General features: G+C 41.2%; 2 protein-coding genes across 2 annotated transcripts; both read right to left on the bottom strand.

Moving 5' to 3' along the window:
- Window positions 1-179: 179 nt before the first annotated feature.
- Window positions 180-8,892, bottom strand: brox (BRO1 domain and CAAX motif containing). Its single transcript, XM_073492853.1, has 13 exons — window positions 8,812-8,892; window positions 8,180-8,299; window positions 6,855-6,961; window positions 5,905-6,001; window positions 5,412-5,507; window positions 5,197-5,269; window positions 4,731-4,836; window positions 4,161-4,250; window positions 3,808-3,893; window positions 3,632-3,713; window positions 2,864-3,014; window positions 2,101-2,260; window positions 180-1,975 (listed from the first exon to the last, which is right to left on the bottom strand). The coding sequence occupies exons 2-13, from the start codon at window positions 8,278-8,280 to the stop codon at window positions 1,892-1,894; spliced, it is 1,233 nt and encodes a 410-aa protein (XP_073348954.1). The 5' UTR covers window positions 8,281-8,299; window positions 8,812-8,892; the 3' UTR covers window positions 180-1,891.
- An 822-nt stretch (window positions 8,893-9,714) lies between these two features.
- LOC141017947 (alpha-1,6-mannosyl-glycoprotein 2-beta-N-acetylglucosaminyltransferase) lies at window positions 9,715-13,099 on the bottom strand. Its single transcript, XM_073492768.1, has 2 exons — window positions 13,033-13,099; window positions 9,715-12,930 (listed from the first exon to the last, which is right to left on the bottom strand). Exon 2 carries the CDS (start codon window positions 12,692-12,694, stop codon window positions 11,456-11,458), a length of 1,239 nt encoding a protein of 412 aa, XP_073348869.1. The 5' UTR covers window positions 12,695-12,930; window positions 13,033-13,099; the 3' UTR covers window positions 9,715-11,455.
- Window positions 13,100-24,221: the final 11,122 nt, after the last annotated feature.

The following is a 24,221-nucleotide window of genomic DNA, read 5'->3' as shown; positions in this document are numbered from 1 at the left end:
AGATAACCCTGATTACATCACCAGAGATATTTTCTGAGCCGCTGAAGACGATACAAACCCACAACCAGCCAAGTTTAACACAGTATCCCTTTAAAATAACAGTAGATAGGATGATAGGTACTGTATCTTACTAAACATTGAATAATCATGTTGAGTCATATCAGCACAAGACAGACAGATGCAGTTTTACGGATGATTTATTAGAGTTTGAAATACATTTTACATGAAGGACACCATTGGAGGAGTAATGAGCTACAGCATGTGCACTGTAACGGTGATCTGACACCCCTTTAATAAACATTAGCCTTGAAAAGAAAATAAGGGACTTAGCCTGGGTCTGTTTTCTGTATCGTTTAACTCACTGTTCCAGGTATAATAATAAACAGTGGTTAAACTTCATGACCATTATAATCCCATTAGACTGAAAGCCCCGCGTGAGTGAGTATTAAGAGCAAATGTGTTGTGCTATAATGAACTTTAGTGAGAAAATTTGCTTTTTTACTACTGTTGGAGTCTAGCCCAGGTAAGCTAATATACATGTAGGGGCATAAATGACTACATGTGAGCAGTATATTACAGTTTATACACGTTTCCAGCAATTGATAGTTATGCTTTAACCAACATTTATTTTAAAGTGGGAGAGTTTTGTTTTGTGTGAGCAGCACGTCAAAGAATTTCAGACACGAACCACAATCTGAGAACGCTCCTGCCCTGATCTTTGTCTGTAAGGACGGGGATAACACTCAGTAGATGTACAGCACGTACATCGTGTCAACTACTGACAGCAGCACTCTCTCAACACCTTGTGTCTCTGCTGTGTCCACTGAATCATTAAAAAAAAAAAAAAATGAAAATCATTAACACCAAAAACATGATTGGAGTTACACAGAATTGTATACTGTCATAAGTGTTTTCACTTCCTCAACTAAAATATCGTGACATAAGAATAGAAATAAATTAAGAACTACTTCAATCAGGGACATATTACACAATCCCTCAACATGGTAAAGATCGATTCAGCCTCATCCAGTAATAAGGTTTTTTTAAATGAATAGTAGAAGTAAAAAAAAAACCCATAACAGCTACATGTCATGCACAAAAAGAACTACAGTACAAACATCATGTGATCTAAATCAAATATTGATTGTAAACTGCTACAGCTAAAACAAACCAAATGCACCAGCGATGACACGCAGTCCTGTTCATTTCGTCTGTCCGCTGTTGATTTACATTTCAGAAGTGTTTCATGAGGAAGTGAACAAATCTCATCTTACCATAATATACAGGCTGATTGTGGGAATGCAATTTGCGATATTGGTAAATATTCAATATAAATATGTGTCGTTTTATCATTTCACTTCTTTGTGTTCATCCTGAGGCCATTTTTCAGCGTGTTTAACAGGCCAGTTTCTATGTTTTTGAGTCATTACTCTATAATCCAGTGCCAAACAGCTCATAAAACAGATACTTGTGTGCTGGGCCACAGTGAACACGTTTACATCGCAGCCAAAGGCACCATTAATAGAACTGCGTCACCCATAAGGCTTATTTATAATCGATCCTGAAATGACCTCATGTAACGGCCTAATTTGAGGTCGTCCTTCAGCTGACATGTAGTTGCTAACAATAACCTGAAAGACCTCCGTTCAAATGTTTAGGCTGACTTCATGAGAAGCTGTTCACGGGATGCGAGCGGCTCTGGCTTAGATGAGAGGACGATGGCTGTCATACCCAAATACAATACGAATGTTTCAGCATAAATGTAAAACACCATGGATTAATATTAGAAAAAAAATATACATTTTTGCTATGGAGATTTACATGGAAAGAAATATGGATGCCATCATTACAATAGATGGTAGTGAAGCATGAGGCCGAGGGTGGAATGTGTTTAGGAGATCACGCAGCCTGTGTCCTTCTGAGGCTTCAAATCTGGCTCCTTCACCGGTTTCACCTCCTCCTCCTTGGGTTTGGCCTGCAGTTGAAGCAACAATAACAGATGAAGCAGCTGCCTCAGACATAGATTAAACTATTATGATTACAAATTTAATGAGGTCATCCCGCCTTCGTTAGAATGAACTTTGAGCTGAGCCGCGGTACCTTGTCATTTTTGGCTCCCTTGGTCAGGTCAAAGGTGGCATAGACCTCGGCGGAGCACTGCTCACTGAGAGGCGGCAGCTCGAAGGGGACCGGCTCTGCCAGGCCATAACTCGCCTTCAACTCCAGCTGGGGCGCCTCAGCTGGGACCTTGTGGAAGTATCTGAGGAAATATGTCCAAAGCTGCAGTTTAGTAGGGGGAGACGTGTCCCTTAACCATTAGTGCAATATCACAGAGGCTTTAGATACAGTATGTAGAGGCAACTGGAACGTGTGCACACTGCTGATGTGCACCGTGAAACAAGGAGACAAGCTTTATATGACAAAAGGCTGCAGGCTTGGTGGAAACTGGGCTGCTGTTAGTGACGGTTACAACAACCAGCTGCTGCAAAAGTAAACACACAAATGGCTTTTATGGACAGCAGCTAACAGCTACATACCGGTAGCTGTGGGGGAAAACAGATGTGTCGACAGAAAGACAGTGATGATTAGCTGACACTGATCAGAACATCTGATTTGCTGGAAGCTGCCTCGTGTTTAAACGATCAGTTCCTATTCAAAAAGAAATTCAAGCGTATTTTTTCCTGTTGAGACGGAGAAGTTTGAAGTTTATAAGTGCCATCAGTTGTCCACTGCCCTTGTTGCCATAGATGCAAGTAAAGATTATGACTGTGGGGATTTTCTTGCACGTATGAACACAAATACAGTATATGTGCAGTATCTGGGTGTCCATGCATGTGTGCACATGTCTGCTCGACTGACTCACATGAAGCCATTTTCTCTTTGGCACTTCTCCAGTGTGTTTTTAATGACGCCGCCCAGTTTGAGGAAGAACAACTGCTCCGATGGCTTGGCTGTGGTGCCCGGGCCTTTGGTCTGACGGTACTCTTTACACAGCGCCTCAGCACGGGAGTAGCCTGAACAGAGAGCTCTTCATGTTAATACAAAACAAATCCAGGCAGTAAAGCGAGGGGAAATGTGACTCCTGAGTAGTGCAGCAACACACAGGACACAAACAGACAGGAAGCACCTGTGTCAAGACACGTATGCAAATAGTTTGTTATGCATCAACTGTCATTCTACTGAACCCAAATGAGCATATATATTAATATATTCTGTACAGTAGTACTCACACATTACTGTAAACTTTTAACTTTAACCTTCACATGCGCTGCGCTTTTCTATAGATTTATCAGATTCATGCTGTGTGAGGCTACTTACAAACTACTTTACATAACATGAAACACACTTATGTATGTCACATAAAGTTTATCTGAATGACTTGTGCTTTCAGTGATAAGACACTCACTGGAGTTATAATCATCCTAAAGAAGAAGCGCTTTACACAAATGTGTTAAATGTGATAAATACATAGAAACTACTTGACAGTCATCTACTGCAGGTAATACACTGAGTAGGGACAAGGACCTCATACGTCCCCACATCAAGACCCAAACTATCACACCAACACAGGCTATATAAACAAGAAAAGCAATAATATATGAAAAATGTTCAATAAAAGTCAAAGACTTACACTTTTCTGCCTCCTGGAGAGATCGTATAGCCTCACCACACTTGTCAGTGGCCAGCAGTGTCTGTCCATGATAGCAGTACGCCTGCAAACACAACAAAGTATAATCGTATGCTCAGTGAGATTCCTTTACATTAATAAAAGTAGTGTGAGCTGCATTATGATATGCATCAACTTACATAAGCCATGTAAAAGTGCTGCTTCAGCTGAAGATACTTCCTCCACTTGCTACTGCACTCTGGCTCCAAGGTGTTCAATGTGTGGTCTGCAGACAGACATGCTGGTTTTTAGTAGCCTGATCTAGAACGGTTAAGGTCCCTGATGAGTGCCCCCCAACTCTAACTGCTCTCTGTGCCCTTTTACAGAAATGCAGGAGTAGAGTCATAACTCCTAACTTGTACTCTTCACATATGAACTACTGTGGTGCGTCCATCACTGATAAAGGTCTCCCATGTCACAAAACATTTGAGGAAAGAAAAGTCAAAACTTGAACAAGCACTGTAAAACTTTCACAGACATCTTCAGCACTGACCAGCTTTCTGATAGAAGTTTGCCGTCTCAAATGAGAGCGCTGCGATGAGTGTGGCGTTGTGCTTCAGTTCAATCGCTCTGGCAATCGTCACTGTTACAAAGAGAAATACATCAGGAATTAACAAGTGGATACAAATTCATACAATGTTGATATGATGATATGATTTAAAGTTTGGCTTTAAGGCTTTGTACACTGGTTACAGGTTATATATCGCAACACTACTTATTAACACAACTAAATTATTTTGTTTCAGAAATACTTTCTTACTTTATACAACCAGCAGTTTTCAGATTGTATTATTGTGAGTCACAGTATGATACAATCAGTAAGATCAACTTTATTGCTTCTATATTGTCTTGTTTTATTGTCTTGGATTCGGTCTGCAGGCATTGGCACACACAGGCTTTATTAAACAATGATATGAAATGAAGAAAAATACACCTGTGTAGCCAAACCATGTGCAGCTCAGAAAGTATAAACTAAACAGAAATTCAGATTAAAACTTCAACAACAGACACAAAAATAGCTTCATTGTGGTCAGTGCAGGGTCTCAGCGTGGAGCTACTTCACCTTCTTGGGCCTCTGCCTGGCACTGGATGATGTATGCATCAATCACTCTGGGCTCCAGGTCTCGGCCTTTCTCAGCAGGTGTGATGAGACGAGGGATGTGGACCTCCTGTAGAAAACATACAAGGTGCAATTTAATGTTATTAATCCATGTTTTTCATAGCTTTTTCTTTGCTCTTGAGAGACTGAGGCTTGTCTTCTGTGTGAAATCAAATAAAGCGACAAGAAGTGCTGTGTGTAGCTTCTAGATGTCTAGATTTTTGGGGGGTTTTTCTTTGTAGGATTTGAAAACAGATTTATGGATATTTATTCCCAAAGTTTAGGTCAAACTGAATCTAAATGTATGTATGTATCGTGTGTGGTGATGACAGAGCAATGACTCCAGAGGAAGAAAGAAAGAGTTTTGACACACCTGTCCCTTTCACCTCACTCAAAGTCTCGTCTGGACTCGTCTGTAGATGTATCTTACCTTGAGGTTTTTGAATATACCCGCAGCAACTTTCAGACTCCGGTGGACATCTTTAGCTTCAGGCTCTGTTATGCTATTGAACAGGCAAACACAGAAGGAACAAGTATTTAGTACAGTAACAAAGAAATGTCAAATTGAAAAAATAATCTAGGATCAAACGATAAATAACTCGCTTCACATGAATGAATACACAAACAAAGACAAGAAGCACGTACTTTTCTTTCCCTGCTAGTCTCGAGGCAAACTTGGTGTACCAGACGGCTACGTTGAAGGCCATGGAGACCAGTTCAAAGACTGCATCCTGCTGGGCACTGGGAGGAGAGCACGGAGAGTTACGTGTACAGACCGGTATAAGCACAGAAGTCAACAATGACAGGATTAACATTTAGGGAAACGAGAATGATCAGAAAGTCTGTGTATGGCATAAGACCCGATGAAATAGGAGATAAGCCTGATGTTTACGTGTGTGTTCCCTAGACTGCCACTAAAGGCATCAGGAAAAATAAAACCAACCAAGTTGCAGCACTCTAATCCAAACAAAACATATTTTGAAGAAGTGGCTAATGGCTTCCTGGAAAGCACTTTAAAAAGCCGACTTCACTCCTCCTTAAATCCCACCAGCCACATAACAGTGTCGTGCAACCATGAAAAGTAAATACAATCCCACAACTTACAATGAGAATGGAAGTGTTCAGTCTGTGTTTCTACCTTGGTGTGTTTCCTTGTAAGGTGTCGGTCCACTTGAAGTTCTGGATGAACCTCATCTTGTTCTCCTGTGTAGTTCCATCCAAAGATGAGATAAAGCCTATCATAAACCAAAACATTAAAGCAGCTGGTTAGGCGCAAAGCAAAATCAAAAAACTGCGATGTTAGAAGGCACACAAAGAGAAACACAATAATAATTGTTAATTAACATTAAATGTCGAACATTTTATCGAACTATTTCCTTATTTCCATCGACGACGTGTCTATCCTCCATATATATTATGAAAGCTGCCTCTCTAATCATTACAGCAGAGTGTACGACCACTGTGAACCCACCCGTGAAGGCGCATCACAGTATCTGAATAATGCCCCTTAAAATAGCAGGAAAAATACTGCACCACTGACTTTAGACCAGCTTTTTGTTTGTCTGTGGCGCAGTCACTTCTGGTTCCCCTTAACACAGAAACATTAGCCAACAATACTCCTGACCACATCTCATTTTAAGACCAACATGCCCAGGGGCGCAGAGGTATGTTTGCTACCTACACAACCCGGGCGCTGGGCAAGAAAATGACAACTGTTGTGGTCGGGTACTAGAAATGACACTTGTGCGCCACTTCTTGCCGGGCGTAAGATGGGGCCCAATGTATTTTCAGCTGCACTGTTACATCAAATGTAAAGAATACAGATGTTTTACTCATATTTCTTCAAAATTGAGCGAGCCCCATTTTGTATCTTAGCAATTGTTTGACTGAACAGAACGCTTGAATAAACTCATAGATGGGTGACACTGTATCTTCAGGGGTTAAAACTGGCTGTGAAAGTTGATAATAATGCGTTAATGTCAACACACGTTCTGTGATTATGACCCTCGCCCGCTCTGTAGTTTAGCCCTGATTAAAACCCTAACAAGACAGAGAGAAGAACAGATATTTGCTGCAGTGTAAACAAACCTTGTAGGAGAGAGAAGTATGCATCTGTGGCATTTTTCATGATCTCAGGGTTGCAGGTGACATCAGTGAACATCTCCAGCAGCCTTGCCCTGGTTGTCCTCAGGTCACTGAAAGGGTAAAACAGAAAAGAAAAGAAAAAAAGCCATCAATTGGTGCTCATAAAATATACTTAAAGAGGTCATAATCTGCTTTTTGTGTTTCTGCCTTTCTTTTATTGTGTTATGAAGCATTTGTGTGCATGTAAAAGTCCACACCAAAGACAGTTACTCTCTCCCACAGAAAACACTGCTGCACTGCCTGAAACACCTGGTCTGGAGTCGAGCTTTTACTTCTGTGACTTATGTGCGTCACTATGTAACAGGCGTTATAGAAATATATATTTATCATAAAATATACATGGCTGTGCCGCAGGATGCTGGATCGGCCACATCAAACTTTATCAGGTACCTGAAAACACGCCCGGATAGCTCAGTCACTTGGTGAGTGAAAGTTAACCTCTGTGCCTGCTACACAAGTTTAACACAAACATTTCATTCAGGGAATAAAAATCAGCTGATGTTTACTGTTAAACAACAAAGACAATTGTATCCACAAAAATGTTCTGTAAGAAAAAGACTTCAGATAGCAAATAACTCCAGTGATATTTCATCATGAGTTTTATATTCATCCAAGGAATCATTTGTGTCCGAAAGAAAGGTGCCAATTTTCATCAATGATAGAGATCTCTTTTTGTTCATCACCAGTTTATGTACTTGCAATATATTTCAGATCATTTGGCAGCACTAGTGTTTTGCATTTAGCTTCTGCAGTTGTGTATTTATATTGCAAAGCAAAATACAGTTACTCATTTTAAAGGAAAGCTTTCGTTGTGTGTATTGTTTTCATATTGCATTGCAATAGCCTGTTCAAAGTGATCATACACCAAACAACTCATCAGTGTTGATAATACTCTGCTGGTAGATAAAGGAGTGATGATAATACAGTTCATGCCTTCAATTCCTTAGATATAACTATGCAGAGCTCTAAGCGGAGCGGATGGCGTGCAGCAGATGACAGATCGCTCATTACAACCACAAGAGACTTGAGACTTGACATGTGAGCATAACATGACCTCTTTAACTCAGAGTCTACACGTCCAACAAGACACTGCCGTCCTGTAAGCTAAAGAGGCGACTGTGATCCAGTCACAGCACCGGTAACATGCTATAAGAGTGTTTAAACACATCACAGCAGCAGTGTCACTTCTGTTCACAGTCATGGTCACACTCACAGTTCAATCTGATAGCAGTGTTCTCAGTGTATGAGGGGCTGATAAGAGGACATACTTGCATATCTTATTGGCTGCAGGGCTTCCGGCCACTCCATAGAAATTAAAGGACACAGGCGCTGTTGCCTTCAGCGGGTTTCTGTGAAACCAATGTGCCATCCTGTGGATGAGGACACACCTAGAGAGGGTGGAAAATAAAAGATGACAAGCAGTTCATGAATGCGCTCTACTTCTGCTAACACACTGTGGATACAGTGGAATGGGAGACCTCTCAGACAGCTAACACATGTTAATAAGCTGGTTATTGATTAAGTGGCAGCATCAGTTCGCGTTACGTGTCTTCTGGCTAACACATTTAACGTTACCGACACGGTGGCTACAACTTGCTAGCGGCCGCGTTAGCACTCTCACAGGGCACCATTCACTCACATCCAACACTTATCATGCTGAAGGAAATAACACAACACCTCAGACGTCGCTTTAAACTGTCATGAGGGTGTTTTTGATGATAATGTGTGTGTCTGTTTGAGACACAAGTCCATTACGTAAGCTACGGAGAGCTAACGGCTAACGCTAGCTACATCCAGGAACGTAAACATGATTAACAGAAGCGACGTGACAACCGATTTATTACACTTATAAATATATAAGTTGGGATTGTTTGACTGTAGCGTAAGTTTCACTGTTTACCTGTCGTCCCGGCGCTGTAGATACGAGGTTTGATGGTCCTGATGGAAAGTGTGAGAGTGACAACAACTTACTTCCGGAAATAAACACGGAGCAGAAGTTGACCAATGAGGTCGCAGGATTCAGTCACATGACGTGTGCCTGGAAAATGCCACAGCTTCTTCTTCAGCTCCTGTTTTGTTGAGCAGCTCCAACAACATGCCGTCATCACGCCGTCATCATGACGTCATCACGCTGTCAGATGGGTCCGGTACATTGTGTGTGGAGTTACAATATCTGACAGTTATCACAGTAATGCTTTATATGATCGGCCCTGCAGTTTTCTCATTACAGCGTCTTTAAAAGTATTAAAAAGTCTTAAATGCCATTTTCCAAGCTATTAAATGTAATAGTTTGTTTTCAATATGTGTATTTATCCAAATAGATAAAGCGACAACGAGTTGTTGACAGACATTTACCCTCTTAACTCCCCATATGGTTTAATTTATCAGAATCAGAATCGCTTTTTTGCTAAGTAAGTTTACACATACGAGGAATTTGCTGTGCATATGAGGTCTTAAAATGTATTAAATTAAACTTATATATATTTATATATATACCCTGCATTATTTCCTTGAATGTTTCTTGGAATTAACTATATAATTTGGTTTATTAATTATAGGAGAAAATTTGGTTGAGTTACTTGGTTTTAGTTTGTCGTGTTGAAGTGTTGAAGCGTCTTCTGTACTTTCACTTAACCTGCTGCATGATGATGTATAGCCCCCAGGTTTCCCCTCATGTTTCTCAACATGAACTATATTATACAGCTATTTACAGACGACCACTATAATAAGTTAGTTACATTTCATTATAACTATTAAAAAGGGACATGTAAAGGTCATTTTCCATCCATGATGCGACAAACAATGAAAATCCAGCCTTTTATTTGTTCCCATTTGGCAAACATTTGGTGAACAATGAACAGCTTTTTCAAGTGATTATCAGAAACAAACATGAAAACAAGCAACAACAAAAAAAGAAAGAAGTTGGTCTCATTCTCAACAACTGTACATCTTACCAACAAAGGAACATTAATGGTCCTTAAGAATTGATTCTACTTTTCAACATCAAATAGGTGATAACTGATTTCATTATCACATTAATTTCATATTTCATGGCCAGGAATCTCCATAAGGCACATTAAAGTGTACTAATATCAGGTTAAACAACTTATTTGGAGCCACTTTCACCTTCCAAAGTTATGCAATCAATTCACCTGACTGTACTGTACAATGAAGATTGTTGTGAAATTAACATTCACATTTCATTTTCCCTCAACATCCCATGAATATAGAGACTATCAGAAAATATATATCAGGGGAGCAAAAAAATCCCCACTGACAAATGCATACAAGTACTTGGTCAACAAAATCATCTTTGTGCACCTTTAAAAATTTCTTTTAAACAAGTTTAGGCACAAAAGGCACAAGCAGAAGGCACTTTGGTCAGCTTTAAGGCAATATCAACACGCAGCATCAATATGTACTGTAGCTACAGTGGGATTTGTTTTTTTTTCACTAACAATTGTCGGAATGCCAGAAAAGGAAACATCTGTCTTTCCTTCTAGTAAAAACGCAAAGCAATTCATTCTGTTCTCATTTGAATGTCATATCCCAAAATAGATTCTAACAAAGAAGGTGCAAATGTGGAAATGCAAAATGACAGCTGAGCCTCATGTTTGCAGAACGAACACAAGACTCCAAAGGGTCGCTTTCTGATAGCGGGCAAATATACAGTCACAAACAGAAATCAATGTCAAGCCAGTGCTCACAGCTGCAACCAGCGATCAATAGAGTGGGGGAGTAAAAGACTGAGGACGTGCTGTCAGTTGATCTCAGCCATAAAAACAAAGACCTCTTGTTATAACGGACGGAAACTGAAAGTTACACTCAGTAACGCTAATTCCATTATGTGCATGATTTCATTTTGACATTTCACAGTCGACTTTAAAGAAACTGTTGCTTTCTCAACTACAACTTTCCCACATATTTAAGATCGTCATTTTAAGTCAACCTAAACATCTGCTCATATCATGCGTCTTTTTCTTGTTGCACTTAAAATCGTACCATAAAAAGCACATGTCAAAAGAAGAAACCATTGCAGCTGAATCGTTCATTAATATTTCACAAATGAACACGTTGAACTTGTTGTTAATCAACATTCTGTGCAGTGTTCTCAGCCAAGAAAACATATTTGCAAAAAAAAACTGTAAATCAGTGTGTGAACATCACTGCACACTATAGTTCACACGTGTTCCTCTATCACTGCGCAGTAAATCTAATCTACTGCAAGACGCCCAGAGACACACAAACCTGGGACATGAAAGAAACAGCATGAGTGAGGCTTCATGCATTACACACAACACAAGTCTTTGGCAACTGTGCAACTTTGGTGATTAAAAAAAAAGAAAGATTTAAAACACATCTAGTTGTGTACATGCGACGTGCTCGGACCTGATTTGGTCCTACTTTTTGGAAGACATCTCTGAAAGGCAACATTAACACATTCAAAGCGAAAAGGCAACTCACTGCAGCCTCTGAACCTGAAAAGTTGTGTATGAATGGCACATCTGCAGAATACCACTGAACATTTTTTACCCAGAGAAAAGTTACAGTTTGGCGTAGTTTTTGCACAGACTATGGTCTCGAATGTCTCCCCACCCTCCGTTCTTCATGTGTGCCTTGTGCTCCACTGCTTCTGCACCATTCAGAACAAGAGATGGAGGAAAGAGGCTGTCCTTGGCCGTCTGAAGGCCCTCCTCCACCTTCTGTGAAGCCCATTCTGGCCTGCAGTTCTCCTTCTGGTGAAGGCCACAGTCTCCTGTGTGGAGAACCCTGGTGCCCTGCGCCACAAGCACTTTAAGGGGTTTGGATATGCAGCCGCCCGAGAGGTGCTGCAGAGTCCAGTCCCAGTTATAGTCGTCGTAGGTGCAGAAGTCGACGTTGCAGCCCATCAGCTTGTAGTACACCTCCCTGGAGATGGCCATGCCGATGTTGTGTTTAGTGGACATCCAGCCAGCGGTCAGCACTTTATTGGACAGTCTGGTGAAATCAGCCAGGCCGTTGTGATTACCCAAAGCCAGCATGTCACAATCCGGACAGCTGCTCTTCCTGAACCCGATCATTGATTTATAGAAGTGGTAAAAGTCAGGCAGGATGTAGTTGTCCTCCTCCAGAAAGATGACAAAGCCGCTGTATCCCTGCATCGCCTGCACTCGCTCCCACACAAAGTGCAGTTTCCACCACCAGTGGTGTTTGGTCTGAGTGATGAAGGCCTCCCTGTAGTGCCCGTAGGAGTCCGGGTGCTCTGCGTTGAGGCATCCTGCTTTAAGAGCGCTGTCCTTGGACATGTCTCGGGGGCAGTCTCGTGGATCCTGCCCGGGAAACTCACCAGGATACAGCTGAGTGCTGAAGGGGAAATAGATCTGCAGCACTTTGCAGAAAGTTATCCCCTGCACAATGGCGTTTATTTCCTCTGAAAAGTAGTCATGGCTGAAGATGAGCAGGAAGCTGTGGACCTCAGCAGCTTTCTCCAGGGACCTGATGAGCAGTCTGAGGTATTCAGGCCTGTTGTGGACCTGCACGACCAGAACCAGCTGAGGCTCCCCGGGGAACTTGTCCGCGTTGAGCACGCACTGTTTGTAGTTGGCATTGTAAACGGACCGGGTCAGCTCCGGCTGCGAGCCGAACACGAACTTCACCGCGTCGCCAGGACGCACGGCCGGATTTCCCTGAGTGACGTCATTATCGGACACCAACAACACGCGCGTCGACACCAGGAGCGTCACGACCACGAAGGAAACACCCAGCAGCGCCAGCAGATTCTTCTTGTGCAGCCGGAACCTCATTTTGTCAGCGTGAAGACGGTGGAGACCACAGCGGCGACGGCGTTCATTCACCTGATCGCGCGCGTCTTCATGGTAAACTTGTTGTGTCCTCGCGCGGTGACGCTCCAACTCCTGTTACGCGCGACGCTCCGTCTTCACCCAGATGTCAAACGGCTCCTGATGGCTGCGCCTCCTCTCGCGGACTCTTTCCTCCCGAACACCGCGTCACGTACCGAGCCGCCGCCGGTCGGTGCCACCTGTAAGAAAGCACAGCGAGGCGGAGTGAGGCGCGAGGCGCGAGGCGCGAGCTGCGCGCTGATTCAGCGCTGAAACACGCAAACTATGCGGGTCCAACTCACCTCAGACTGCTGTCAACACGCGCGCACCAGGAAGAGGCTGATCGGACCTGATACATGTCGCTACAACTTATTGACTGCTGACGTGTACGATCCAGCCAACGGGGAGCGAGCGAGCCGCCGCTCAGCCAATCAGCGTCCAGCCTTCAGTCGCGTAATATGAGAAGGACATGTAGTAACAGCAGGAAGAGGTACTGCACTTCAGCAACCTGGCGGAGCACTTCTCTGTAGTACAAGTACCTCTTCCTTTACTGAAGTAAAAGTACTCATACCACACTGTGAAACACTACAAGTAAAAGTACTAGTACCACACTGTGAAACACTACAAGTAAAAGTACTTGTACCACACTGTGAAACACTACAAGTAAAAGTACTGCATTCAAAACTTTACTGCACTGTGAAACACTACAAGTAAAAGTACTCACACCACACTGTGAAACACTACAAGTAAAAGTACTGCATTCAGAACTTTACTGAAGTAAAAGTACTCATACCACACTGTGAAACACTACAAGTAAAAGTACTAGTACCACACTGTGAAACACTACAACTAAAAGTACTGCATTCAAAACTTTACTGAAGTAAAAGTACTAGTACCACACTGTGAAACACTACAAGTAAAAGTACTCATACCACACTGTGAAACACTACAAGTAAAAGTACTAGTACCACACTGTGAAACACTACAAGTAAAAGTACTCATACCACACTGTGAAACACTACAAGTAAAAGTACTAGTACCACACTGTGAAACACTACAAGCAAAAGTACTAGTACCACACTGTGAAACACTACAAGTAAAAGTACTGCATTCAGAACTTTACTTAAGTAAAAGTACTAGTACCACACTGTGAAACACTACAAGTAAAAGTACTCATACCACACTGTGAAACACTACAAGTAAAAGTACTGCATTCAAAACTTTACTTGAGTAAAAGTACTAGTACCACACTGTGAAACACTACAAGTAAAAGTACTGCATTCAGAACTTTACTTAAGTAAAAGTACTAGTACCATACTGTGAAACACTACAAGTAAAAGTACTAGTACCACACTGTGAAACACTACAAGTAAAAGTACTCATACCACACTGTGAAACACTACAAGTAAAAGTACTGCATTCAGAACTTTACTGAAGTAAAAGTACTAGTACCACACTGTGAAACACTACAAGTAAAAGTACTAGTACCACACTGTGAAACACTACAAGTAAAAGTACTGCATTCAGAACTTTACTGAAGTAAAAGTACTAGTACCACACTGTGAAACACTACAAGTAAAAGTACTAGTACCACACTGTGAAACACTACAAGTAAAAGTACTCACACCACACTGAAACACTACAAGTAAAAGTACTGCATTCAAAACGTTACTGAAGTAAAAGTACTAGTACCACACTGTGAAACACTACAAGTAAAAGTACTAGTACCATACTGTGAAACACTACAAGTAAAAGTACTGCATTCAAAACTTTACTGAAGTAAAAGTACTAGTACCACACTGTGAAACACTACAAGTAAAAGTACTGCATTCAAAACTTTACTGAAGTAAAAGTACTAGTACCACACTGTGAAACACTACAAGTAAAAGTACTGCATTCAAAACTTTACTGAAGTAAAAGTACTAGTACCACACTGTGAAACACTACAAGTAAAAGTACTGCATTCAAAACTTTACTGAAGTAAAAGTACTAGTACCACACTGTGAAACACTACAAGTAAAAGTACTGCACTCAGAACTTTACTTGAGTAAAAGTACTAGTACCACACTGTGAAACACTACAAGCAAAAGTACTGCACTCAGAACTTTACTTGAGTAAAAGTACTAGTACCACACTGTGAAAACACTACAATTGAAAGTACTAGTACCACACTGTGAAACACTACAAGTAAAAGTACTGCACTCAGAACTTTACTTGAGTAAAAGTACTAGTACCACACTGTGAAACACTACAAGTAAAAGTACTGCACTCAGAACTTTACTTGAGTAAAAGTACTAGTACCACACTGTGAAACACTACAAGTAAAAGTACTAGTACCACACTGTGAAACACTACAAGTAAAAGTACTAGTACCACACTGTGAAACACTACAAGTAAAAGTACTGCACTCAGAACTTTATTGAGTAAAAGTACTAGTACCACACTGTGAAACACTACAAGTAAAAGTACTGCATTCAAAACTTTACTGAAGTAAAAGTACTAGTACCACACTGTGAAACACTACAAGTAAAAGTACTGCATTCAAAACTTTACTGAAGTAAAAGTACTAGTACCACACTGTGAAACACTACAAGTAAAAGTACTGCACTCAGAACTTTACTTGAGTAAAAGTACTAGTACCACACTGTGAAAACACTACAATTGAAAGTACTAGTACCACACTGTGAAACACTACAAGTAAAAGTACTGCACTCAGAACTTTACTTGAGTAAAAGTACTAGTACCACACTGTGAAACACTACAAGTAAAAGTACTGCACTCAGAACTTTACTTGAGTAAAAGTACTAGTACCACACTGTGAAACACTACAAGTAAAAGTACTAGTACCACACTGTGAAACACTACAAGTAAAAGTACTAGTACCACACTGTGAAACACTACAAGTAAAAGTACTAGTACCACACTGTGAAACACTACAAGTAAAAGTACTGCACTCAGAACTTTATTGAGTAAAAGTACTAGTACCACACTGTGAAACACTACAAGTAAAAGTACTAGTACCACACTGTGAAACACTACAAGTAAAAGTACTAGTACCACACTGTGAAACACTACAAGTAAAAGTACTGCACTCAGAACTTTATTGAGTAAAAGTACTAGTACCACTCAGTATGATCGCAGTATTCCCAGCACGTACAGGAACACTTTATCCTTCAGCTGATCAGACACATCTGGGGATTCACGGTGTAACTGGACCTGGAGAGGATGAAAACTTTTAATCTGAAAGCAGCTGAAGCTGTCAGACACATGCAGTGTCCTTCCTTCCTTCCTTTGTTCATTTCCTGCCACCCTGTGTTTTGGGGAGGTTGGTGTGAAGAAAGGTGTAACTTTTTCTGTAGTTGAAAAAAAGAAAAATGTAAACAGAATTTGGCATTTGTGTGATTTGGCGCCGCCCACTGTTCTGGAGTGGAACGGCCCTGTTGTAAACACAAACCCTGTAACAATGTCAGACAAACTGTAAAATCATTACGTCATTACAGCCTCGCTGACGCTACAGAGTGTGGAAACAAGTGGCTGTGACAGAGACACCGTTCACCCTGTTACAAGACATCAACATGGTTTTGAAGTTAATTAGACTTTATAACTTTATAAACTTTATAAACCAACAGCGGGATGTTGAAGTCTGTTCTTTGACGGGACGCCGGTGTAGAGATCTGAGAACTGGAGTGATGTCATTCAACAGACTCTAGTCCCCTTATAATTAGTATCACATTGAATTTCCCCCTCTGGTGACCTTCTCAAGAATTTACAGATAAATGCCGGAGCCTTTATCAGGAAATTAGTCAGAAACAATGGGGATTGTGAAATGTTATTTTCCACCCCTGCTTTTAGGCTTCAAATAGGATTTCCAGTTTTGACCCGTAGCTGCACTGTTGCCCTTAAAATGTATGTAAAAGATGAGTATCTTCACAGCGAAGTATCCTGGACGGCTCAGTGCTCAGGAGCAAAATCTCTTCACCCCCCTGACTTCCGGTTACCTGTTCAGGTTTGGCTGGTTGAATTGGATTCAGTTTTGTTGTAAGACATCTCACCTGGATACATAACAAAAGGGTGTGGAGCATAATACCTGAAACTACAGGACTGGGGAACTTGATACCTCTGCTAGGAGGCGACTCTACAACAGCAGATGGAACCAGAGATGCCGAGGCTGGTGTTATATACTGGGACAGTATTCGGCTTGAACAGGACACTGTTGTGTTGGAGAATACCTGCTTTATTTGATAACTCATGTGTAACGACTCATACAAAGTCAAATGATTTGTTTTGTACCTTTTAACAGCTAGACGGCTGTAGGAGTACGAGGTGTGGATGTGTTCCTTCACCCAGTGATATCAGAATATATATATATCACTATATAGTGACAGAAATCCAGTGAAGCAAATACTCAGGATGCTCCTAATGACTAATTCCTCTCATGTTTAAACTAGTCTAAAATTAAGAAAAGCCTCAGAAAACAGACAAAACTGAGCACAATTTCATCTTTAAGGTTAAACATTGTGCAAAAATATTGCATGACTTCTTAGTTAACTGACATCGTTACAGTACATCAGTGATGGATAATTGTGTTTATAAATTGACTTGGAAAAGACATGACAATTCATTGCACATGACTCATGACTACTGAATACTTCAGTGTGACGCTCGTGATCATCCCAGGCTAAGGGAGCTGTTAGTCCCAGGCTAAGAAACCGTTCACACTGGCACATTTCAAGGTGAGCTAACCCCGACTTCAGCCTCAGGCTTGCTTCCAAACTGGGAGGTCTTGTTGTACTGCTCGGGCTCTCCTGGGCTGAAAACGAGACACAAGACGGTGGAGACAGTTTCATGTTGTAGGCAGCAACGTAACAAAACTACAATACCCAACAACACTGGGCAGTTTTGTTTTTGTGAGGCAAACAAAGACTTCACGGGACAAATTGGATTAATTTCATGAGAAACACTTTTTGACTTTTGATCACTGGAACCTTAGGGACTCAACACATTTAGATTATTATTATTAAATTATTCAGTTTGTAAGTCTATTAATCCACAACTTCAAATCAGGTTGTCACAATTTCTGCACTTCCCAGGCTACAGTCACACCCAGGCAGCCCAGTGTCATTGCACTGAAGGGTTTAATGTCCTGTAGCAAGTCCTCCATGTCCACCAACAGTCCTCTGAGTCTCAGCCAGGAAAACTTCCCACACTTCTTTTCCTTCAGCTAACAAGACACAAGTTTGACACTTTATTGCGTAACTTCAACATTTTCACTCCCAAATATGAATTCAGTGCAGATTGTTTCAGCTGATTTGTAGAATATGACAGTTTGTTTGCTTGGGCTTTTTGCACAGATTGCATTTAAATGACACACACACACACACGCATGCACGCACACACACACACACAGGACGGGGGGTGTGTTGAGACTGTGCCATGGTTGAAGGAGCCTGCAGCACAGAAACAATCCATCCACAAAAATATCTTTACAGGGACATTTTCCACACCATTCAAGGGTTTGTGCTGCTGAGTTCTCTTTTGTTCTCTGAGTTCTCTGATGATTAGATGTTAAAGTACAAAAACTATCTTGATTAATAATTTTCTTTCCATTTACTTGTTTTGGTGCAAAAGGCCAGGACCAAAATCATCACTCATCATGTTTTGTTGGGTTTTTGTGTTTTTTAGCTCTTATGTAACAGTTCCTGTTATTCCGGCTGGGCGTGATTAATGTTTCTACTTTGTCTCAGGGACGGAGTTCAAGGCACCGAGCTTCCGGAGTTTGCAAATCCAGAGACCCCAAATCCTCAGGGACTTCTACCGGGGCACCGTGCTCAAAGGCAGCTTCATCGCCTGGTACTGCAGCTGTACCAGCAAGAACCGCAAGGTGCTGAAGAGGCCAGCACATCACCGGGTGTGAGCTGCCCAGCCTGCAGCTGCCTCAGGAAGTCCCTGAGGGCCATCAAGGACCCCCCTCACCCCCACAACAGCCTGCTCTCCCTGCTGCCCTCATGGAGGAGATATCTGTTCCTCCTGCAGGACACTGACAACACATACCAGCAGTCACACAATCCACCTTCATTAATACACTTCCATTACTTTTATTGTTGTTTTTATACCTTCTGCTTTATTGCTATTTATATTATGTTTACACTTATTGTCTTTGCACGGTCTCATGTACATACATGTAAAGACATATGCATATTCATTATTGTATCATTATTATTATTTGTTATTTACAAATCAACTATTTACCATTTCTGTAGTGGAGTCTGTAAGTGTAAGAGTTTCACACGAGTGTACTTATAAACAATAAACATCTTGACTCTAGAAGTTTAATGTTTTCTCTGCTCAGATTTCTGGTGCACTTTGTTTCTACTTTGTAAAACTCCACTACAGTTACACTTTACTGAAGTAAAAGTAACACACTGCAGAAAATGCTTTGTCCCGAGAAAAAAATGCATTTGAAATTTGAGTAAAAGTACACGAGTACGAGCTCAATAAAGTATCCAAAGTACTCACCATGTAAAATGTTCCCTGTCAGAGGGTCAAACTATGGACTACATCTGCACTTCCACTTTTCTTAATGGATCTACTTCGTGCATCACCACGATGGTTTAATGTAAAGTATACTAACTGTTAAACCAAATGCTCTTTGATAGCAGCTGGGCTGGGAAATATTACAGCTCATCCATGATATGAAGTTCCCTGCACGGACCTTTGGTATGATGATTGACAAGCTGGTTCTCCTTCTCACTGGGTGCTTCCTGCACAGTCTAACAGAAGTATGTCTGACTCTGCAACAGTCCACATTTGCATGTATATTCTGTGTACTACGGCCTGGACGAATATTGGATCTGATATTCAGCATTTTAAAAAATGTGCTTTCTAAAGTAATCAAATAAATGTAGTCAGTAGAAAGTACCTGCCTCCAAAATGTAGCAAAGTGGAAGTGCAAAGTAGGAGAAAAATGGAAATAATTAAGTTGAGTTCAAGTACCTTAAAATTGTACTTAAGTACAGTACTTGAGTAAATGTACTCGGAGCAACAGTGCAGTTGCTTCTGTTTACAGCTTTAGTGCCAAATGGCATAAATGAGAGAAGACTGAAGGATTAGCTTTGGACTTTTCTGTCATGATAATCAGATAAACACTGTTCAGAAACCTCCGGCAATGACTCAGACAACAGCCTCCATGATTATATCCCTACATTTGTTGTGCTTCCTACAATTTCCTGAACTTCTTCTGTTTTCTGTCTGTATGAACTGTAAACTGATCTTGTCAAGGTCCTTTGTTTATGATGTTTATCGGGAGGGTCTTTACAGGATCTATCCTGACAAAGTGAGCATGAGTCAGACAATCCAGAGGTCTGAGTCATACACTTACTGCAGTTGTGTATTGTAGCCACCAGGTGGCAGCAGTGAGCCACAGAGCACCTGATAAGTCAGCCAACACAGCAGCTAATCAGTGTCTCTCGCTGTAATTGTAAATTAATACCATTATTTCTGATGTGATGTGAGTTCTCGTGCATTAATTGTTGTTTGGTAAACGACAGAAGTTGTTTTTTACACGTTGTTGGACACTCGGCCTGATGTCTCTGTGTGTAACGCTTCCCAGACAACAGCTTTTTCCAATCTGACATTTGACAGGCTCTCAACAAATATTACTCTCTGTGAGTTGTGATTGGCTGCATTTCAAGGAACCACAGTGAGCAGACACTGCAGAGTTGCACAAAAAAAGAGAAATTTGTGAGAATAAATAAAGTTACAGACGACAATTAATAGCTCTCATCAACAGGGAGCACTCCATCTGCATGCTGCGTGTTTGAAAAGTACACTATGTCCTCATCCTCTAATGTGGAACTAATCAATGGATCAGGGCTGTTCCTGTCTGATGAAGCTATGGAACAAGCGATCTGTCATGCTTCAGACTTACAGGCTTTTTTTTTTTAACACAAGCAACTACAACACAACGAGCAACAGCTATGTCCACATTATCACCGTGAACATACACACATGCACACGCAGATGTGGAAAAGTTCAGTCCCGACAGTGATGCAACACATTAACATCTGAAGAGAAAGAAGACATCATCATCATCATCATCATCATGATACTTGTTAAGTCTTTTCCCAGTGTATCTAAAGAAGAGTGTCCGACTCTGTATGTTAGATATTCCATTGGTGTCATATCAGACACCAGTTTGTGCCAGCTAGCCTTGTAGGCGGCGTATTATCAATCCACCTGAGTGAAATATTTTTCCAGGCAGTAAATGTAAGTATGTTAAATAGTCTTCTTTGATAGTATCCTTTAATGAAAGGACTGGGAAAACCAAGAAGCAGGTTCAGCACCAACCTCGACACCAGAAATCACACTAAGCCTTTTTAACAATGCATGTCCACATACAGTGCACATGACTTCCCACCTGCACCCGACATTTGGGGCAGATTTCAGTCAAGCTTGGATTCATCCTGTGTCTGAGCTGACTCATAGGCTGAGATTTGAGAAGACACATCTGAAATACAGAACAATTAAATTGGAAACACTTAAACATTCATTTTCACTTTGGTCTGCTGTGTGTTTGTTTTTGCAGTCCAGTCACAGCAAACGACAGTATGGAAAAGCCTGACAAGCTAAATTAGGAACCCAAATGCACGACTTGAGACGGATCAGGCAAAAAAAAAAGAGGGAAAAAAATATTTACTTGAATATGAAATGAGAGGAGAGTTTGATCTAAAAGACAAGAAAAGACAGAAGCGTGACCCGAGGACAGACGTTTGGTCAGAGCTGCACACTGGTTGGCTCACAGGGTGAAGGGCTGCTGTAGGGTGGGTACTACACAGTGCTAATAGATTTATTGATATGTCCTCATGTAAAATAGATTGTACACCCTGTTGGTGATCCTCGTCACAGCCTGAAGATTCACAGACTTAGATCTGAAAGCTCTGAAGAAGTTAAATAAACGGGCGCACACATTTCAGTGGCGACAGTGACATTTATTATTGGAAAGTCACAGAGCTCAGTTTAAAGCAGAGACGTCCTGTTTGTGTCTTTGTCTTGTATTTTAATGGATCAAATTAATCCAGTACAAAATACTTTTTGTTTATTTTTTCCTTGATATTACAGCCAAATGCTAATCAATAAAGTAATTTTAAAGCACAACAGTTTAGTTCTGCTGTAAGAAAATAGAGCCGGCGTCACAGGCTTTCTGTGATGGTTTCCTATAAGGCTTTGTGCTGCTACTGAGCATGATATCTGTGCAGACACGTGTGGATGTGCTGTAGTCAGACAGCTTCTCCTCATCCTCAGTGTGAACATACACTGAGGTTCAGGTGCAGTTTGTAAATCAACAACACCACCTCAGAGTGTGGTTCATGTCACCACAAGAGATGCAAAACAATCATGAAGAGAAACAAAATGGCTACAAGAAGATTTAAAAAGCACGTTGATGCAGAACAATCAAAAAGAGATGCAAAAAATCCCAAAAAGAAGCACAACAATCAAAACAATCCAAAACAAATAAACACAAAATGATGCTTCAAGCTCCTCTGAGGGGCGGGGTTCTTCTACATATCGGTACCCAGGGGCCCATTGTCTCATTATTTGTCCCCACTGTTACGATCAGGGCCTATAGGGGGAACCATGGCGCAACATGAAAATGAGACTCCCAAGAAACCACCAGCAACAAAGATTAACGGCTGTTTTAAAGGTTTTATTTTTAAAAATACATGTGACAGAAAGATGTTGGCTGAAAGCGGAGCCGGCCCTTAAAACTGCTGGCTCGGAGGCTGGAACCAATCAGCTCCCTCGGACACAGTTACACCTGCAGCCAATCACACGGCACATAACAAACACATCAACGGTCAGAATCACACCAGCAGATCGACTCTAGTCCTGAGTACGGGACAAGCTCTAATGCACCGTATCCCACATTTCCAAAAGGCAGCGACAGTGTTTTGTTCAGCCTGACCTTCTAGTTCAATTCCCCAATCTTTCCGAGTCACTAACCCCAGTTTGTAGCACAGGCTTTTGTTCAAAATGTACTGTGTCCAAGCCCGACAAAGACACCCCTGATTACATCATCTGGATTTATTTGGAAAGCTCCCCTCAGAGGAACAGAAGACATTGAACGTGCTGAACAGTACTCCTCGTGACAAGTAAAGGACACTTCATGTGTAAAGATCAGTGGAGTTTTGTTCCCTGTTGCCTTTTTAATCAATGTGTTTTACTCTCTTAACAGAGTTCAAATCATCCACATGTGGATCTTTTCTCCATCAGTCCTGGGAGCTATGACAGCAGCAGTTGAAACGTTGCTTGAGTTCAGGTTTTAAGTCTGTTTACAGTTGAATATAAAAACGTTTGAATTAAAATACTTGAGTTCTGTAAAGGAAGCAGCTGAAAAGGCTCTCTGAGACACACTGTTGTCTTTAACTATGTGGTCTTTAAGTAATGTTGTATCTAAACATGTCGGCCGACACAAACATCATTCCTCTGCAGGGAGGTCCCCACATCTGAACACTGACGTGAAGGCCGTCCCTGAATGCCGAGTTACATCATGTTTAAAGCGCTGTAGAGTTTTGACCTCCAGCCAGCAGTCTTCAGTTCATCCATCAGGTCTGTACATTGTAAAGACACATCCTCCCTCTGTAATTGTTGCTGTAAACACTTAGTGGGTATTGGAGAAATGCCCACAAGACCGAGAGTACAATTATCGTGATGCAGAAGTTTCCTTCTGCTGCAGAAGACATGTTGCATAGAAAATAAACATGAGACTGAAGACTGAAGAAACAACAGGATATGATTGTGGAAATAATTTCAGATTATATAATCTTGTTGCTCTCCGTGTGCACATTGTCTCACTGCCACGTGTGGCGCCGACTGTTTTCTTTTACTCCTCAGGCGCCGTGTATGAACTCATAGCTCAGTCACTGCACATAATGTGACAAACGTGGACAACATAGTGAAACACTATTAACACTCTCACGTCTGTAAGTCCTGCATGTACTTTTTACACATGAGGTTCTCAGTAAATACATTTTTCAAAGGTTATCACACTGTCTTACATATTATATCTTATATATCTGCACACATCACAAAGATGAAATGCATTTTATATTGTTTGTCAATAGATTTTTGATAAATGAGTTGACACGCAAACACCAACAAGGATGTAGTTAGATCTGTAAGTTAAAGACATTATAATGAACACATGGTTCTGTTTGGGTTCAGTTCACAGACAAAGCATGCTAATCTACCAACTGCTGGGAGGCCACAGAGGGAAACCCCACAGGTTTGTCGGTCCTCATCCATTACAGCTGCTCGCTACTTGCTTTTAATAGAAAAGGCGTTTGTAGAAAGTGATGTTAAAGAGAGAACTGACTCGCTTTAGTAGCTGTTATAATTACAGCGGTGCCACACTTGTATTTGACAGGAACACTAACAAACACATTCAATCATGTTTGAATATGTAAGAGACAGAATTTATTCATGGTCATAAAAC

The sequence above is a fragment of the Pagrus major genome, chromosome 22, assembly GCF_040436345.1.
Source record: "Pagrus major chromosome 22, Pma_NU_1.0".
NCBI classification, from domain to species: Eukaryota; Metazoa; Chordata; class Actinopteri; order Spariformes; family Sparidae; genus Pagrus; species Pagrus major.
The sequence above is the reverse complement of the archived record's forward strand: the minus strand, read 5'-3'. Positions and strand labels throughout refer to the sequence as shown.

What these genes read in the sequence shown, in the direction of transcription:
- brox (XM_073492853.1), bottom strand. Translation starts at nt 8,280, where the DNA reads ATGGCACATTGGTTTCACAGAAACCCGCTGAAGGCAACAGCGCCTGTG. An exon ending in AGACTAGCAGGGAAAGAAAA is followed by an intron (nt 5,270 to 5,411) that starts GTACGTGCTTCT and finishes CCTGTTCAATAG; the next exon opens with CATAACAGAGCCTGAAGCTA. An exon ending in AGCACTTTTACATGGCTTAT is followed by an intron (nt 3,714 to 3,807) that starts GTAAGTTGATGC and finishes TTGTGTTTGCAG; the next exon opens with GCGTACTGCTATCATGGACA.
- LOC141017947 (XM_073492768.1), bottom strand. Translation starts at nt 12,694, where the DNA reads ATGAGGTTCCGGCTGCACAAGAAGAATCTGCTGGCGCTGCTGGGTGTT.